The sequence below is a fragment of the Balaenoptera acutorostrata genome, chromosome 1, assembly GCF_949987535.1.
Source record: "Balaenoptera acutorostrata chromosome 1, mBalAcu1.1, whole genome shotgun sequence".
NCBI lineage: Eukaryota > Metazoa > Chordata > Mammalia > Artiodactyla > Balaenopteridae > Balaenoptera > Balaenoptera acutorostrata.
The window spans coordinates 130,761,418-130,781,626 of record NC_080064.1 but is presented as its reverse complement, the minus strand read 5'-3'; the positions used below and the strand labels follow the sequence as shown (position 1 = coordinate 130,781,626).

General features: G+C 34.5%; 1 protein-coding gene and 1 non-coding gene across 4 annotated transcripts in view; one reads left to right on the top strand and one right to left on the bottom strand.

The window, feature by feature from the left end:
- The window catches only part of KIFAP3 (kinesin associated protein 3), a 173,325-nt gene that overhangs the window by 120,350 nt on the left and 32,766 nt on the right, over positions 1-20,209 (top strand). For all 3 annotated transcript variants that reach the window (XM_007172509.3, XM_007172508.3, XM_057548060.1), the window contains exon 18: positions 9,403-9,592. In XM_007172509.3, coding sequence (XP_007172571.1) covers positions 9,403-9,592 — 190 coding nt within the window. The remainder of the gene's footprint in view (positions 1-9,402; positions 9,593-20,209) is intronic.
- TRNAG-UCC (transfer RNA glycine (anticodon UCC)) lies at positions 7,170-7,242 on the bottom strand. Its single transcript has one exon. It is a non-coding gene; the product is annotated as a tRNA-Gly (tRNA).

Genomic DNA, 20,209 nt, shown 5'->3' with positions numbered 1-20,209 from the left:
GAATTATTCATGTGATCTGGAAGTCCTATGCTGTGCTACTCAACTGAGTCATAGTCATAGCTGAGTTTCTTAGAAGAGAAGAAGTAGTCCAATACAGCTGATAGGTGGGCACCAGACTCTGGAAGCATCCCATGTTCTGCTAGAAGAATGTTTTTTTACCTTTCTGCTATTATACACCTTATAGGATTCAAGGCCCTGGCTCAATTTTATCTTGGTAATAGGAAACTGCACCACCACGAGCAGCTTCTTCCCGAAACATTTTTCTTCCCTTGTCAGTTGAGTAGGGATTCTGATCTTAGATTCAACTTTTGGCCTCTGTGAAGTGGCAGCTTGATCCAATAGAGTATTGCATTTAGAATACAACTGATTCTAGTTCTCTCCCTGCTGAATAATCTCAGGCGATTCACTTTTTGAAGATTTAGTTTACAGTGACACGTCTGAGGATTAAAGAAGTTAGAGAAAATATATATGAAGCATCTGCGACATGATGGTCACTCAGTATGTTTTGTTCAAACTAAACCAAAATTCACACCAAGTTGTGAAGTTTATATATAGATTAAATATCTGGATCAACGTTTACTTTCCTTAGTACAGTTAATTCTTTATGTTATTTTCTGTTCAACTTTTAAAATGATATGGGAAGATAATCTGTTCACAGTTTGGATTTTAACTCTGGAAAGTTATTTGGAATATATATTTTGGCCAGACATATTTCTATTTGTAGTTTACTTTAAGATTGTCCTGCAAAATGGCTGAATTTGGCATTTTAAGACTTCATGTCAGGGAAGTTAACAGAATAGGTCAATTTACTGAAAGGTGTTGATTAGGACAGTGTAGAGAAATAGGAAGCTACCTTTGCTAGTGTAGAAGTGCCCCATGTGTTAAATTACCCATGTTCTGAATCTGTGGTGACTAATTTGGATTTGGACTCAATTTATCAGACCAAACCAGACTAACCTCAGACCAAAGTTATACTCCTGGTTTGCTGGGCCTCATTTGGAAGAAATTTGAGGAGTGGGGCATTTTAATGCATCAGTAAAAAGACAGCTTCTCAGGTCCACTTGGGACGTAGCTGCCATTCTTTAGTTCTTTGAGCTCAGACTCTATTACTGATCACGACGCAGGGTGCTATTTGCTTGTCCCAAATCTTTTTACAGAGTAAAACAAGAGGAAATTGACTTAATTTGAAACAGGAGAAACTTTGATTAGACACAGCAAAGATGATGAAACACTAGAAATAGGCTGTCAAGGGAGAATGTGAAGTCTGTCCAGTTAACATTAGTAACAGTTAAATAACCAACTTTCTAAAATAGTTTGTTAGAAACCTGCCTAAAATGGAAGTGGATGATCTCTTAAGACTTTTTTACCTCTGGATTTTGATTGCCGAGTATTCTTGGCATGGCTATGATCAAAAAAATATAGAAAGAGTGGGAATATTTGTAGCTTAAGGCGATTTATCTTTAAGAAAGCAAACTTCTTGCACTCAAGACAAACATCATGGAATAATACTAAGAAAAATTAGATGCCTTGCAAACCTTAGGGAAATATGCCTTCTGCAGTAAAGTATTCTTTCCCCAAATTATAGAAATGTTACATTAGTGATGAAGTGTTTAATGTATTTAGGCCCAGGCCCTCAATTGGTGAATTGAAACAGATATGTGTTCATAGTACTCTTTGTACCATAGAGGATTACATGTTTGGTGATGCAGTCTCTGTGGCCTCATCAGCAAATTGTTGCCTGTCTGACTAGGCTTTGCATGTAGCTTTGGGAGGCAGGGAATGGGGTAGCTGCAGAGAGAAGGGAGGCCAGGAGAGAGGAGCCTAGTTTCCTCACCTTCCAAGGGAATTTTACAGCAATTGACCATTGCCTTTTCTCTTCCAAGCCTTGAAGATCATCAAGGGAAGATCAGAACCCTCTATACATAGAGAGCTTCTGAAAACCCAATTAGATTTTTATCCCTCAGTCCTTCCTCAGCTTTGTATGAAGTATTTGAGAACCTCAAATTCCTACCCAATTAGTAAACAATTTCCTCCCCTGACATTACTGGGTTGTCAAACATTTAATACATGTTTATTAAGCACATACTGTGTTCCAGACAGCTAAGGTTGACACTGGGAATAAAAAACACGAAGTCTCTAGAATATAAAAGTTTACAATCTAGACACCAGGATACTGTCGTCTAGACATGAACTGGCCTTTCAGGAGCAGTACTACTACATGGGCTGTCAATAGATATTCTGTACTAATAAAAACATCTACAGGATGTTTATGGAGAAGGGAATGCACCTAGGTTCTCTGGTAAAATACTGATGTCTGTTGTCTTTCTAGCCAGCCACAGGCCTACATGTGCTCTGATACTAACACAGGTTTGTGTCATTAAGATTTTGAATGGCAGCTTTTTCTCTTTTAACTCTTAATTTTGATCATTGGCAAATTGTGTGTGTTATAATAATCTGGAATTATTTTAAACTACGAAAACAAGGTGCTATCTTCATTCTAGGATAGACACAATTATATTTAATAAGACTGGTATATTGAAGTGAGTTATCTAATGTAAGTTTACATGTAACCTCTAAGACATCAACTGTTATAGTTCCCACAGAAATTACCAGGGGAAGCCTGTGTCAGACAGAAAAGGTGGATTTATTAATAAACGTCCAGCAAGGGAGAACACTTTTTTACAATGTCTTATAATATCTTGAAAGGGAAGTTACAGAGAAGGTTTCATAGGGTTAGGATTAGGGTTAGCTTAAAACTCAGGTTATTTCAGGACAGTATTTCAAAACCATGGAATGGGTAGGGATTGGTAAGATGGGTAGAAGGTTTTTACTTTTAATTGGCTTGCAGGTTCGTTATGGGCACAGAGCAGGGATTTTCAAGTGAGTTGTTGACAGAAACTTCTAAAATGTTCTTTCCAAAGAAGGTGGAGTTGGTTCTTGCTTGCTTTACAGTATTGGCAAATTTTCATTTCTCAGATTTGTAAGTTTGATGTTTATTTCTCAATTCCATACAGTCAAATTGGGCTTCATGAGATAAACCCAGTTGGTTTTAGTGGTTAGCCCTCTTATGGAGTTCATTTTTATATTGCATAAATCTGAAAGGCAGAAATTTAAGATATTTTTCTAGTTTATTAGAATTTACATGCATATGTATATATGCATGTGTGTGTATTCCCTGCCAGTATTATGCATGTTACTTTATTGGTTTTTTTAATTGTCAGCAGTTGGATTAAAAAAAAAAACAAGCATGGTATGAAAGAAAAGTCATGATTCCTTGCTTAAATAAATTTTATTTAGTTATATCTTTTACTTTGTGGACATGATATTTGAAATGATATTACACAGATGAGCCTCCTCAGTGCTTTAAACAGAGGTTGAAGAGATAATTGTACTTTGAGCTCTGGTTAGAAAATACCATAGTCAAGACTAAAGGGCAACATTTGGGACAGTACTATTGAGAAATAAGTAATATGTGCATGAAAGTCAACAACTCTATTATGTATGTGTGTTTAATTATGTGTTAGATAAATATAGATAATATATACATATCATTGGGAGAAGTATTTTCTAAGCTATAAAAGGCATCTTTTTAGCAGCTACTACCTTAATCTTAATGAGCAACTAAATTACTCTAGATCTGCTTTAATTTAGTATGAAGAATTGTATTAAATAAACCATATTACATTCTCAATTAGGGGGCTGCCACGTTAAAGGAGAAAGGAAAATCTGTTTTCCATCAGTTACGTTAGAACACAAAGCAGATCTATGTAGCTCTATGTTACCCTGTAGTGTGTTAATCACATACAAGGTGTGACGGAAGCCAGTGACAAAGAGTTTTCCTGATAGTGAACAGGCTCTGATAATAAGCTGGTTAAGGCTTCATAATGTTTCAGTGGTTAAGTAGTGAACAAAATGATAGAGGACTTCAAAAAGGATGGCACATTCCGTATAAAATCAAACCATAAGTCTTTTGTGACACTTTAGAATTTATGAAAACTAGTGCTTAAGGTCATAATGTCAGGAGCTGAGAAGAAAATAAAAGACAAAGCATGTGTACCTTTAAATACAAGACAAACTAGAGTCCCAAAGCAAGGATATCAGGGTGCACTCCTTGTGAAAAGAAGCATTTCAAAAATGAAGAAAAAGCAACTATATTCCTAGAGTATTTCCACAGTAGCTTGACAAAGTTTGATGACGTTTCTTGCCTGTGTTTGAGCTATGGCATCCCTGAATTCCCATAGTTATTTTCTGATAATGAGGGGGCAGTGATATAAGAGGGAAGTAGAGATTTGGGGGAGAGGGGTTAGAGGGAATTGGTTTTAATTGATGTATGTTGAATTTATTAAATTTTGATACAATATTCATTTAGAATTGCTACGTAATTTTTAAAAGATGACCTCTGTATATTGCTATTATTCTGCAGTTTTGGAGGATAGTTATTTCAACAGCTTTATGAGGTAATGGTATTAATTATAGATTTGTATTTGAGGAATGTTAGAACTTGAACAAATCTTAGATTTGTTTCATTTTACAGTTGAAGAATCTGAGACCAACAGATGTTAAAATACCTTTAGAAGGTTGCATATTTCTGTTGGTATCAGAACTAGAAGGAGAACCCAGGTCTCTTGGCCCTTATCCAATGTTCTTTGTATTATACCATACCACATTATTAGTGTCTGTAAATTCAGACTCTGAGACACAAAGAAAGTATGACTTTGCCAGGGCTATTAAACTATACTCATTGAGGATAGATACAGAAGATAGCTGAGGCTAGGGATTCCAGAATATGCTGGTCCACTGGGATGTGATAAAGCTTTCACTGGTTTTCACTAAAATGGAAAAGAGAGGGAAAAGAAAAAAGTGTGTGTGTGTGTGTGTGTGAAAGTGAGAGAGGAAAGAGAAGAGAGAGACCAGAACTGGGGAGGAGTTGTAAATGTAAAGTTAAAGTGTTTTAGTGTTGGGAAGGTATATCTTTATTTTGAGATCGTCTTTCTCACATTTTTAGTCTTAAAATGGCCTTTCTTTTATAAAACAATAATAGTAGGTGGCAGTTGATTTACATTTAATATCAGTCCCACAGATTTACTTTTTTAAAAAATTAAATGTATTCATTTATGTATTTATTTATATATTTATTTTTGGCTGCGTTGGGTCTTCGTTGCTACACGTGGGCTTTCTCTAGTTGCGGCGAGCGGGAGCTACTGTCGTTGCGGTGGGCGGGCTTCTCATTGCAGTAGCTTCTCTTGTTGCGGAGCACGGGCTCTAGGCACGCAGGCTTCAGTAGTTGTGGCACTCGGGCTCGTAGTTGTGGCCCGTGGGCTCTAGAGCACAGGCTCAGTAGTTGTGGCGCACAAGCTTAGCTGCTCCACGGCATGTGGAATCTTCCTGGACCAGGGTTCAAACCCATGTCCCCTCCATTGGCAGGTGGATTCTTAACCACTGCACCACCAGGGAAGTCCCAAGTCCCACAGATTTACTTTTGAACCTTTCTAAAATCTAAAATTTTGGGGACCACTGTCCTAACCTATTAATTCACTATGGTTGATAAATAGATCTTCAACATCCATAAGCTAAAAAATTTAATTTTCAAGAAATCTGGAACATAAAAATCAGTGTTTCAGAAACATAAAGATGAAAAATACAGCATCATATAGCAAAACTGTACTATCTTTTTTGATTCTAACCAATTTGCTATTAAGGAAAAAGAAATGAAAATATTTAAACAAATATTGCGTTCCTCATAACATGCTTCATTCCAAGATGCTACATTTGGTAAATATACCTGAGGCTGCATTATCACAAACTAGAGCAAACCTTTATGGCACAAGTACAATATCTTAATAATGTTTTATACTTAGCCTCTAAATTTAAAAATGCATATTTTAAAACATCCTCCAAAGTTAGCTGCTAATATTAGAATTAAGAAAGTCAGTGAAAACTAGTATATACCAGTATTTATTGTGGTTCTATCTAAGGTAAAGATATTAGGGTATTTTTTCTATCATTTTCAACTTTCAGTCAGGAAATAGTTTTATAATCATAAAACTCCAAATGTTTTCAAAAAGTCATAACTGCTTGAGACTTTAAGGCCTTGATACTGTTTGGTCAGGGTGTTTTGCCATTTTCTTTCCTATGATCTATAACAAAAAGCTCACTGTACTTAATAAGTCTCAAGGCCATCTTTTGTGAAAACTCCACTTGTCATTGTAATGGATTCATTGTAGTAGGAATCTGTAATCATTGTTGGATCTTTTGCAGAACATAATTTTCTATATCCTAAATGATTACTCAGCTTGGTATAGAATAACATATTCTGTTTCATATTTACTGAGGGAGAAACTTTTGTTTTTGTTTTTTTCTGAAGAGCTGAGAAGACAACCATAGTTGTCATCCAGTAAACAATAATGTACATGTTACTCATTATGTTAGTCATAGAAAAGTAAACCTGTTGTTTTATAGTACAAAAATACTTAAAATCAGAATAAAATTATCTTTAATACAGAAAATAACAGTACAGTCTATATCATTGTTACTGTACTTTTTGGCCTTATAATGTTAAGAGATGCCCTGGTTCTGTGGGTTTGCTCAGTCATAAACTGATATTAAAAAATAATCATAATAAAAGGAAGGCAAAAGCTTTAAAGGAATTCAGATCAGCCTAAGGGTAGTCTTATTAAATCTGATGCTAACTCACTGCATTGGAAAATCAGCTTTCCCAAGACACTAACAAGTCAAGCTTTAGTGTCAAAAGCTAGCCATGGAGTCTCATGGATGTTTTTGGTTTGTGTGTTTGGACTTCTGTCAAATATAGTGTAGATAGTCTTAAAAAAAAAAAACACTCAGGCTTGTGTGTGTAGGTTCATTAATAAGAACATTGCAGTAAGTTTAAAGTGTAATAAGGTTTAAGTTAGAAAAGCTGTTGTTTGTGATGAAAACAGCTTATTTATTACACATTTCTACATTTATTAGGTGTATTTTTATTATTAAACTAGAATAGTAAAATCTTACAAGAAGGGTAGAGATGATAACTCATAGAATAAGCGTGAATTTTCTTCTTTGTGCAGAGCATTACTTACTAGGCCAAATACATTTTTATGGATATACAGTTTAAGGATTTACTTTTTTATTTTATTTTTTTTGGCCACACCATGCAGCACGTGGGACCTTTGTTCCCTGACCAGGGATCGAACCTGCGCCCCCTGCATTGGAAGTGCAGAGTCTTAACCACTGGACCACCAGGGAAGGATTTACTTTTTTAAATTATACGTACCTCTGTGAACGTAACGTTTCACAGATATTCACAAGAAGCAAGTTTTAGTCTTAGTGGAATAGCAAACCCCATATTTTACATGCTTTGGGTGCTTGATGATTTCAACTTCTGTTCTTACACTAGGAACCCACATGCTTGAACTTAAATTATAATAAAACATTCAAATCATATGTCTATCATCTTCCTTGAATACTTCTTCATTCAGATAATCAAATTTTAAATTTTTCTACCAAAATGAAAAATTAGTTTTATACCTCTTGCCAAGTGAAACAAACTACTATTCATGAAAGAAACAATACCACTCAAATTAGTTCCAGTATTTAATGTAGATCTAATAGGATATCTGGTATTATAAGGCATATTCTATTAAATATTGTTATTATAACAGTTGAATTAATGTTTATTATTTTAAGTAAAATGCAATAATATTTATGATAACTCTTACTTTTATACAATTTAATTTTAAATAATTATATTAGGAAATAAACTGATAACTAATAGGAATTTTAATAGATAACCACTAGAAAGAATGAAAGCTTAATAATTTGGTGGCAAAATTGCCATTAGCAGTACCATAGCCAAAAAATATCTTCTACTTCCACCAACCTAAGTTGATAAGTAACATCTATATAGTTTCAGAGTTGTACAGTATAGAACACACAGTCTAACAGCTGACACTGCTAAGATATTGATAATGTGAAACTTAAAATTTAACAAGAAAAATTTTGATAATAATAAATACATTTATTATAAAATTTCATATGTATTCTTACATCCCAGAAATTTATTCCATGATGACAGTTTTTGACTTCAGCGTTACTTGGCTTTGTATGAAAATTGCTCAGCATTTACCTGAAATGTATATTTGGTCCACCTCTTAGTTATCGTGATCATCCTAACTATTGGAGGACAGTAGTATTGCCTGGCACCTTTCCAACTTAAAAAAAAAATAACTATAAACAAAAGTGTTAAAGATACCACAGAGGAGTTTAAAACTAAGAACCCTGTGATTAGGATGACAAGAAATACCTGAAGCCTTTTTTTTCCATCTAAGTCATCAGTGGTACTGTCCATTAATTAAGTGAATACACTTGTCAGAAGTAACCACAACCTGTGGAGCTAGATAGGTTCAGCTGTTAACTTTTGTAATAATTTGCCTACTTGTCCTTCAAAAACACGTACCAATGAAGTTCTCTGTGAATAGATGCTACAGATACAATGAATAAGCCACTGTCTTGCTCCTCAAGAGTTCATGGTTGAGCTTCCCTGGTGGCGCAGTGGTTGAGAATCTGCCTGCCAATGCAGGGGACACGGGTTCGAGCCCTGGTCTGGGAGGATCCCACATGCCGCGGAGCAACTACACCCGTGAGGCACAATTACTGAGCCCGCGCGTCCGGAGCCTGTGCTCCGCAACAAGAGAGGCCGCGATAGTGAGAGGCCCGCGCACCGCGATGAACAGTGGCCCCCGCTTGCCACAACTAGAGAAAGCCCTCGCACAGAAACGAAGACCCAACACAGCCATAAATAAATAAATAAATATTTTTTAAAAAGGAGTTCATGGTTAAAGCAGGAGATATTTAAAGAAATAATTATGACCAAATAAGACATTATTTTGTGGCTGAAACAAAATTGAATTAAATTCTGCTATTTGTTTTTTGTAGTAAACCATTTCAGTTTTTAGGAGAAATACTTTAATAGTGCTTTTTTTTTTCCTACTGAAACATGTTATCTAAACAAAAAGATACGGCAAAAGATGTAATTTTAATGCTTAACCACCTGTCATTAGTGCCACAGTAATTATAGCCACAAGACTCTTTGGAAACTGAAGTCTGGTTGCTTACCTAAATTCTAGTAATACTTAGATAAAGAATTTGTGAAATTTGAACTTTTCCAGTTTTTGCCATTGCCAATGGCGATTGATAATCCAAACAGAGATGTCTTTAGTATATGTAATAAATTGATTTTTATTGATTATCATATACAGTAATTCTGAACAGGTACTTCTAATGTTTTCTCTGACCCAAACAAAGGCCCCAAAATTCTCTTCTTATAAGCTAAATGTACTGCTATCTGAGTGCCAAGGAAATGCCTTCATAAGCTTACATAAAAATAGTTGACTTTGTTTGCAATAGGAATATGATGAAGAATGGGCTAAGAAAATTCAGAGTGAAAAGTTTCGCTGGCATAACTCTCAGTGGCTGGAGATGGTAGAGAGTCGTCAGATGGATGAGAGTGAGCAGTACTTGTATGGTGATGATCGAATTGAGCCATACATCCATGAAGGAGACATTCTCGAGAGACCTGACCTTTTCTACAGCTCAGGTAAAATGATAACCAAAGCAAAAATAAGTAGTCTGTGTGTGTGATATAAATAGGGATTTTTGTCTGCCAACCTTGCTCATTCCCAAGCTTTGTAAGCACTTCTTTTAGTATATAAATGGCCTTCTGCTAATGATTTTAGACATAACATCAGTACACACACCACGCAAACCTATTAACTCACCATTATTTTTTTCCAAGTTAGTCTTTGATGTGATCTCCATTAAAAAGGTTGTGACCAGGAAAATTAATTGCTCTTAGTTTATTACTTTCTAGAATGTGTAACTTAAAATGACATCTTCAAGATTTCCGACTTCTGTTTGAAAATGTGATATTTTTCTCTATTCTGCATTTATTTAAATGTATAATTTACTAATTCATGTTTTCTTTTCCAGTGTGTTTCATTTTAACAGTCTCATTTTGCCATGGTTTTGCTTTAGTTTCGAACTAGTAACCCCTGTTTGGTTCTCTGGTTGGGAAGATTTAGACATTTTATAGCAATAGTTTTTTCATTCTAAACTCTTGCTAGTATTTTCAAGGCAAAACTTAATTTTTACATAGATCTTACATACCCTTGTTGATTCTGCCATCCTGCCTTTTTCCAGGGATTTTGGTACTAAGAACAGTAAGTTTTTGCATATTCTGCCTTTTAATGTGTTGCACTGTTACCAGTATTAATTACTTCATTGAAGTCATTTAGTTGAAGAGACGAAAGAAAGGATTTCTAACTAAGATCTGTAGCAGGTTGCAAATAAAAAGCATTTAAAGTAATTGTATCTGAATTAATGGCTCACCTTTTTTTCCTACTATGTATTCATTCATATATTTTCATAACTCTATGCTGTGCATATTGCCCGTAAGGCTGCATTATTTTTATATTTGATATAGATACTTGAATCCTGGAAAATCGGTACTTTAGTTTGAAAATTAAATAGATTTCTTCCTAACTGAACTTTACAGTAGTTATGAAATACTGCTTTGAGTTTCAAACCAGATGGAGTAGATCATTAATTTCAACCAACCAGAATTTCTTAATTCAGTAATGGCAAGCAGCTGTTCCTTACCTAGTCGGATATTCATGAAGTAAAATGATGTAAAATATATATGATGTGAATTTTTTGATAATAGAAATCAGAATTTCTTGGAATCAGGTTTCTTGCTTTGAAAATTGATAGATAGCTACTTCTCAGTGTGAATCAATGAGCAGTTTCCAAAAACGAGTAAAACTTGTAACCACCTCAGTATTTAACTTTGTTGCTTTAATACAATTAGAATTTCAGAACAGATTTCTAAAAAATTACACCACTTTTCCAAAATTAATTCATTTAAGTTGCCCCCTTAAAATGAAAACCATAACATTTTTCTGTGAGATACAATTAAAATGTACAACCTATGCTTTTGTAAGAAATCTGAATTGTACACATTTTTATATATCTAAATTTAGAAACAGCCACAGCTGATGGAAAAATAAATAAATTTAAGCATTCGAGGAGTGAAATGTTATCTTTAGATAGCCTCATGGTTGTTTTTTTATACCTATAGCCTGATGATATGGTACACACTTGACAGCAGAGATTACATTGCTATGAGTTTAAAGATATAGTTCTCATATCAAGCCACCTGTACTTTTTTAGTTTATTATTTTACCTAGTTTATTTTTCATGAATAGTTCAACAACTAAGTGAGTCTCTGTGGTGTTTTTGATATGTGTCATGGAAATCTAGACAATGCTTGTCTCTTGTCTTTTATTTTGTGCAGTTGTATCTTCAGAAACATCAGATAAATTTGTAATACTGCAGATTTGTTGGGATGCTTTAGCTATCTTAACTTAAGTCTCTGGGTCTCCATGAAACTTTAGGCTGCTTCTGATAAAAGCAACTTTAGTAGTTTTTCAACCACAGAGGTTAAGCTAAATGGCCAGTGATACCCTGGTCTTATCTTTTATTTAAAAATGAAATAGCATTCGCTACTTCCTGGTCATTAGTATTGCCCTCTATGCTTTCCAACTGTTAAACATGTCAAAATGTATCTGTTTCTTTCTTGCTATTATTTTAAAAAAGGACCTTCCCGTTCTGTTATCTGAAATAGGAATCTACTTATACATCTCCTTATAGTTACATTATTTTTTTTTCTTAGTCTAAAATAATTGTGATTGCAGTTACTAATTTCCTTTTCTATCATGAAAATGATGCTGTTTGCTTTAGTTAGTACTTTTTACCCACAGAGGAAGTATATTATAATTTATAAAGCTGTATTGCTACTACACATTTCTAAATTGTTTTTTGCTGTTGTTCTTCATTCATTGTGATGAATCTTATTCTTTGCATTTAATATGTAACTATATTACAGAATATGAAGCTTAAAATGGTTTATTTCTGTCTCAGGATCATTGTAAAACCATAATTTTCATTTACCTATGTGTTTATGTGATGTATCTTATCAGGTGTAGCCAAATAAGTTATGATTTATCTATTTTAGTCATTTCTTTTTCTCATTTTCTTCACTCTTGATACGTTTCCTCCCACACAGTCATGATTTCACTTTTAGCTAGTTCACCAAAGAGCCTAACACTACGTTTTCATTCGACTTTTAGAAATAAAGTTTACTTCAGTAACAATATATAAGAAGATACTGAGTTTTTGTATTTTTTTACTTTTATTCACAATATGTATAAGCCAGTTTTTTTTAACTGAGTTTCAGAAATCAGAAAGTTGATAAATTATCTATGCTGGCAGTAAATTTGCTTTGATTTCCTTCTTGTTCCAATACATACCCCATTTTACTCATAACCACATTTATCATCATTACTTAGAGCACCTCAAGAAGGTGTGTTATATAACTATGGTCTAAAAGGTTTCATGTAATTTAATAACCTAAATGTATATAATGCTCTACAATTTACAAAGTGCTCTGGTATATATCCTCTCTGTCTTCTATTTGTTCTCTGGGCATTTAAATGTTACATGAAATTCTTTGATTCCTTGTTGCTATCTTTGAAACAGTAAGGTTAGAGTAGGAGCTTAAGAAGGACACGCCTAGATTTATCTGAATATGTGATTACAACCAAAAATACATGATTCCTTTTCAGTATTTCTATAAAAATTAATTTTGGTTACAGAATGCTGAGAAACAGATAGTTCCAAAGAAGTTGAAGTGCTTGAGTTGATGATTTAAGATATAATTTAACTTTTATACTTCATTCTAGTGAAGAATGATTGCTCATATATCAGAGTTACCTAAATTTTGTCAAGTCATTAAAGGGCAGTGTAGAAGCTGTAGTTTACTGAATGAATTGCAAAGCCTTAGGATGATTAAAAATTAAGTTCAGAAGTATAAATTTACTCTTTATTCACATAATATCAGGCTTATTATATTACTAAACTTACTGTATTCTAGGTTTATAAAATTTCTTAAACTAGTTGTATTCTGGGTTTATAAAATTTCTGGCTGAATCTTTAAACTCAGAATTTTTTTAGTTTCATCTCTATTTGATGAGATCCCTGTTTGTAGTTCCCTGTATTCCATTTATCCTTTTTACTCATTTTTCCCTTTGAAGACAATGAGAGCTCTGAATCAAAATGAAGATGTTGAGAATTTGACAACAGTTTTTCATTTAAGTTCTTCCTCATCTGATTCACTTCACTAGATCGTGTTTCATGTAATATAAACTTTTAATGTATAATTCAGGTATTTTTATTTGGTTGTATTTATATCTGAGTGTTATATTTCTGAGTGTTAGAATCTTTTATTCTGCTGGCATGCTGAATACCTTTGTATTCATTTTCAAAGTGTGGTATACATTTTATTTTGGCATTTTACTTAGCTTTGTTCCTCTAAAATTGGCAGATTTCTCAACTCCTGATCCTAAATTATTTGGTTTTAATTTAACAGAGAAACTTGTTGATTTTTGTGGTCTTCACCTTGTTAATTTTAGCCAAACTTTCACAGTCTTAAATCCATAGAAAATTAATTTTTTTAGCCACTTAACTCTCAATCTATGGTGTCTTGGCATTCCCATAATTTCATTTTTTGTAATTTTTTTTGTGTTTAGCTGGCCTTGTGGTTTATAGAATTTTTAACTTTTAGAGGACACAGAAACTGGACTAAATATTACATACTTTTTAGCTACCTCTTAAGTATTTTAAATTTACTAAAGTAATAAGGTAAATACCAAAGGTATTATTAACAATTCAACAATTAAATAATAATGCAAATCTTTAGTATATGGTATGTAACAAATGGATATTTGTAACAAATGAGTAGTACAGGAGTCTTATGGAAATACCAATTATTTTTACCTATTCATTTCCCAACTCTATTAAGTTTTACCATCTATTCAATTTTTAATACCCTTACTCCTAAACAGATTTTATCATTTAATTCCCAGCTGTCTATCAATACTCAAATCCGTTACACCTCTGCCTCCCTCCCTTCCCAAGTAGGATTTTCTAACCCCTACAGAACACAGTAATCCCTCTGTAGCTTTTTCAGCCTCCAGCTTCATTTAGTATGTATATCCCTTCCTGTTGTGTATCATTTATTAACGAAATGTATTATTTAATTGCATCTTAAGTGTCTATTTGTATTTCACTTAACCTGAAATTCCTGAAAACAGAAATTATGTATTCTAAGTTTTTCCACAGGACCTAGCAAAGTATTATTGCATGTGGTAGGTGTAAAATGATTGTCTGGTGACTGAATAATTTGCTTACTATGTGCCAAATTTATAAACTATGTTGTGGATACCACCTAGCCAACAAGTGACCTAGAGGTCACTTACCAACCCAGAATATGTTTGAGAAAAGGGAACTTTAAAAGGCCTCAGAGCTTTTCAAATAGTAATTACAAAAGCCATATACTAAAATATATTTGTTCTATGCATAAGACAGCCCTGAAGCCATCACTTAGATCTTTTTTCCTCAGATTCTTCTTATTCTTAACTTACTCATAATTGTATCAAAAATAGGTCATCTGGATGCTTAGATTGGAGCGAGTGAGAAAGTAGTATCACTCTAAAATCAGCAAGAAGTAATAATAAAGACTTAGATTTAGGAAAAGGAGCACTTTATAAGCAAAGAAAAAGTGCTCAAAAAGCATACTAGCGTAGCCACATAGCGTAGGTAGTCAAATATATCTAATAACCTAGGGCGTTACTATATAATAATTGATGTTTATAATGAAGATTGAGCTATCAAGAAGTTTTAAAATTATATTCAGTGTACTTTTTAAAAACACAGGAAATATAAAATGTATTTTCAAGGATTTCTAACCCAAGTTTGTGTGTTTGTTTTAAGGTTTGACACTTAAAGTGTCAAGCATTGCTTATATAAAAATTCACTTATTTGAAATGTATAATTCCCTAATCATACTACACAAATGAAGCTGTCTGGGTATAAAATGTCGGACATACTAGAGTGTTGGTCTTTACCAAAACCATGCTATTTAATGTCTCTTCTATTTCCTTACTCATTCTGTTTCTTAGCCTGGAAGGTTTATTGTCCCTCCCTATCCTACCTCACCCCTTAACTTTTTTTTTTTTTTTTTTTTTAAACATCTTTATTGAAGTATAATTGCCTTACAATAGTGTGTTAGCTTCTGCTTTATAACAAAGTGAATCAGTTATACATATACAATATGTTCCCATTTCTCTTCCCTCTTGCATCTCCCTCCCTCCCACCCTCCCCATCCCACCCCTCTAGGTGGTCACAAAGCACCGAGCTGATCTCCCTGTGCTGTGCGGCTGCTTCCCACTAGTTATCTATTTTACATTTGGTAGTGTATATATGTCCATGACACTCTCTTACCCTGTCACATCTCACCCCACCCCCTCCCCATATCCTCAAGTCCATTCTCTAGTAGGTCTGTGTCTTTATTCCCGTCTTGCCACTAGGTTCTTCATGGCCTTTTTTTTTTTTTCCCTTAGATTCCGTATATATGTGTTAGCATACTGTATTTGTTTTTCTCTTTCTGACTTACTTCACTCTGTATGACAGACTCTAACTCCATCCACCTCATTACAAATACCTCCATTTCATTTCTTTTTATGGCTGAGTAATATTCCATTGTATATATGTGCCACATCTTCTTCATCCATTCATCTGTCGATGGACATTTAGGTTGCTTCCATGTCCTGGCTATTGTAAATAGAGCTGCAATGAACATTTTGGTACATGACTCTTTTTGACCTATGGTTTTCTCAGGGTATATGCCCAGTAGTGGGATTGCTGGGTCATATGGTAGTTCTATTTGTAGTTTTTTAAGGAACCTCCATACTGTTCTCCATAGTGGCTGTATCAATTTACATTCCCACCAACAGTGCAAGAGTGTTCCCTTTCCTCCACACCCTCTCCAGCATTTATTGTTTCTAGATTTTTTGATGATGGCCATTCTGACCGGTGTGAGATGATATCTCATTGTAGTTTTGATTTGCATTTCTCTAATGATTAATGATGTTGAGCATTCTTTCATGTGTCTGTAGGCCATCTGTATATCTTCTTTGGAGAAATGTCTATTTAGATCTTCTGCCCATTTTTGGATTGGGTTGTTCGTTTTTTTGTTATTGAGCTGCATGAGCTGCTTGTAAATCTTGGAGATTAATCCTTTGTCAGTTGCTTCATTTGCAAATATTTTCTCCCATTCTGAGGGTTGTCTTTTGGTCTCGTTTATGGTTTCCTTTGCTGTGCAAAAGCTTTTCAGTTTCATTAGGTCCCATTTGTTTATTTGTGTTCTTATTTCCATTTCTCTGGGAGCTGGGTCAAAAAGAATCTTGCTGTGATGTATGTCATAGAGTGTTCTGCCTATGTTTTCCTCTAAGAGTTTGATAGTGTCTGCCCTTACACTTAGGTCTTTAATCCATTTTGAGTTTATTTTTGAGCATGGTGTCAGGGAGTGTTCTAATTTCATACTTTTACATGTTCCTGTCCAATTTTCCCAGCACCACTTATTGAAGAGGCTGTCTTTTCTCCACTGTATATGCTTGCCTCCTTTATCAAAGATAAGTTGACCATATGTGTGTGGGTTTATCTCTGGGCTTTCTATCCTGTTCCATTGATCTATATTTCTGTTTTTGTGCCAGTACCAAACTGTCTTGATTACTGAAGCTTTGTAATATAGTCTGAAGTCAGGGAGCCTGATTCCCCCAGCTCCATTTTTCGTTCTCAAGATGGCTTTGGCTATTCGGGGTCTTTTGTGTTTCCATACAAATTGTGAAATTTTTTGTTCTAGTTCTGTGAAAAATGCCAGTGGTAGTTTGATAGGGATTGCATTGAATCTGTAGATTGCTTTGGGAAGTAGAGTCATTTTCACAATGTTGATTCTTCCAATCCAGGAACATGGTATATCTCTCCATCTATTTGTATCATCTTTAATTTCTTTCATCAGTGTCTTATAATTTTCTGCATACAGGTCTTTTGTCTCCTTAGGTAGGTTTATTCCTAGATATTTTATTCTTTTTGTTGCAATGGTAAATGGGAGTGTTTTCTTAATTTCACTTTCAGATTTTTCGTCATTAGTGTATAGAAATGCAAGAGATTTCTGTGCATTAATTTTGTATCCTGCTACTTTACCAAATTCATTGATTAGCTCTAGGAGTTTTCTGGTAGCATCTTTAGGATTCTCTATGTATAGTATCATGTCATCTGCAAATAGTGACAGCTTTACTTCTTCTTTTCCAATTTGGATTCCTTTTATTTCTTTGTCTTCTCTGATTGCTGTGGCTAGGACTTCCAGAACTATGTTGAATAATAGTGGTGAGAGTGGGCAACCTTGTCTTGTTCCTGATCTTAGTGGAAATGGTTTCAGTTTTTCACCATTGAGGACAATGTTGGCTGTGGGTTTGTCATATATGGCCTTTATTATGTTGAGGAAAGTTCCCTCTATGCCTACTTTCTGCAGGGCTTTTATCATAAATGGGTGTTGAATTTTGTCGAAAGCTTTCTCTGCATCTATTGAGATGATCATATGGTTTTTCTCCTTCAATTTGTTAATATGGTGTATCACATTGATTGATTTGCGTATATTGAAGAATCCTTGCATTCCTGGAATAAACCCCACTTGATCATAGTGTATGATCTTTTTAATGTGCTGTTGGATTCTGTTTGCTAGTATTTTGTTGAGGATTTTTGCATCTATGTTCATCAGTGATATTGGCCTGTAGTTTTCTTTCTTTGTGACATCTTTGTCTGGTTTTGGTATCAGGGTGATGGTGGCCTCGTAGAATGAGTTTGGGAGTGTTCCTCCCTCTGCAATTTTTTGGAAGAGTTTGAGAAGGATAGGTGTTAGCTCTTCTCTAAATGTTTGATAGAATTCACCTGTGAAGCCATCTGGTCCTGGGCTTTTGTTTGTTGGAAGGTTTTTAATCACAGTTTCAATTTCAGTGCTTGTGATTGGTCTGTTCATATTTTCTATTTCTTCCTGGTTCAGTCTTGGCAGTTTGTGCATTTCTAAGAATCTGTCCATTTCTTCCAGGTTGTCCATTTTATTGGCATAGAGTTGCTTGTAGTAATCTCTCATGATCTTTTGTATTTCTGCAGTGTCTGTGGTTACTTCTCCTTTTTCATTTCTAATTCTATTGATCTGGGTCTTCTCCCTTTTTTTCTTGATGAGTCTGGCTAATGGTTTATCAATTTTGTTTATCTTTTCAAAGAACCAGCTTTTAGTTTCATTGATTTTTGCTATTGTTTCCTTCATTTCTTTTTCATTTATTTCTGACCTGATCTTTATAATTTCTTTCCTTCTGCTGGCTTTGGGGTTTTTTTGTTCTTCTTTCTCTAATTGCTTTAGGTGCAAGGTTAGGTTGTTTATTCGAGATGTTTCCTGTTTCTTGAGGTAGGCTTGTATTGCTATAAACTTCCCTCTTAGCACTGCTTTTGCTGCGTCCTATAGGTTTTGGGTCGTCGTGTCTCCGTTGTCATTTGTTTCTAGGTATTTTTTGATTTCCCCTTTGATTTCTTCAGTAATCACTTCGTTCTTAAGTAATGTATTGTGTAGCCTCCATGTGTTTGTATTTTTTACAGATCTTTTCCTGTAATTGATATCTAGTCTCATAGCGTTGTGGTCGGAAAAGATACTTGATACGATTTCAATTTTCTTAAATTTACCAAGGCTTGATTTGTGACCCAAGATATGATCTATCCTGGAGAATGTTCCATGAGCACTTGAGAAAAATGTGTATTCTGTTGTTTTTGGGTGGAATGTCCTATAAATATCAATTAAGTCCATCTTGTTTAATGTATCATTTAAAGCTTGTGTTTCCTTATTTATTTTCATTTTGGATGATCTGTCCATTGGTGAAAGTGGGGTGTTAAAGTCCCCTACTATGATTGTGTTGCTGTCAGTTTCCCCTTTTATGGCTGTTAGTATTTGCCTTATGTATTGAGGTGCTCCTATGTTGGGTGCATAAATATTTACAATTGTTATACCTTCCTCTTGGATCGATCCCTTGATCATTATATAGTGTCCTTCTTTGTCTCTTGTAATAGTCTTTATTTTAAAGTCTATTTTGTCTGATATGAGAATTGCTACTCCAGCTTTCTTTAGATTTCCATTTGCATGGAATATCTTTTTCCATCCCCTCACTTTCAATCTGTATGTGTCTCTAGGTCTGAAGTGGGTCTCTTGTAGACAGCATATATATGGGTCTTGTTTTTGTATCCATTCAGCCAGCCTGTGTCTTTTGGTGGGAGCATTTAATCCATTTACATTCAAGGTAATTATCGATATGTATGTTCCTATTCCCATTTTCTTAAATGTATTGGGTTTGTTATTGTAGGTGTTTTCCTTCTCTTGTGTTTCTTGCCTAGAGAAGTTCCTTTAGCATTTGTTGTAAAGCTGGTTTGGTGGTGCTGAACTCTCTCAGCTTTTGCTTGTCTGTAAAGGTTTTAATTTCTCCATCAAATCTGAATGAGATCCTTGCTGGGTAGAGTAATCTTGGTTGTAGGTTTTTCTCCTTCATCACTTTAAGTATATCCTGCCACTCCCTTCTGGCTTGCAGAGTTTCTGCTGATAGATCAGATGTTAACCTTATGGGGATTCCCTTGTGTGTTATTTGTTTTTTTTCCCTTGCTGCCTTTAATATGTTTTCCTTATATTTAATTTTTGACAGTTTGATTAATATGTGTCTTGGCGTGTTCCTCCTTGGGTTTATCCTGTATGGGACTCTCTGTGCTTCCAGGACTTGATTAACTATTTCCTTTCCCATATTAGGGAAGTTTTCAACTATAATCTCTTCAAAAATTTTCTCAGTCCCTTTCTTTTTCTCTTCTTCTTCTGGTACCCCTATAATTCGAATGTTGGAGCGTTTAATGTTGTCCCAGAGGTCCCTGAGACTGTCCTCAGTTCTTTTCATTCTTTTTTCTTTATCCTGCTCTGTAGTAGTTATTTCCACCATTTTATCTTCCAGGTCACTTATCCTTTCTTCTGCCTCAGTTATTCTACTATTGATCCCATCTAGAGTATTTTTAATTTCATTTATTGTGTTCTTCATCATTGCTTGGTTCCTCTTTAGTTCTTCTACATCCTTGTTAAATGTTTCTTGCATTTTGTCTATTCTATTTCCAAGATTTTGGATCATCCTTACTATCATTATTCTGAATTCTTTTTCAGGTAGACTACCTATTTCCT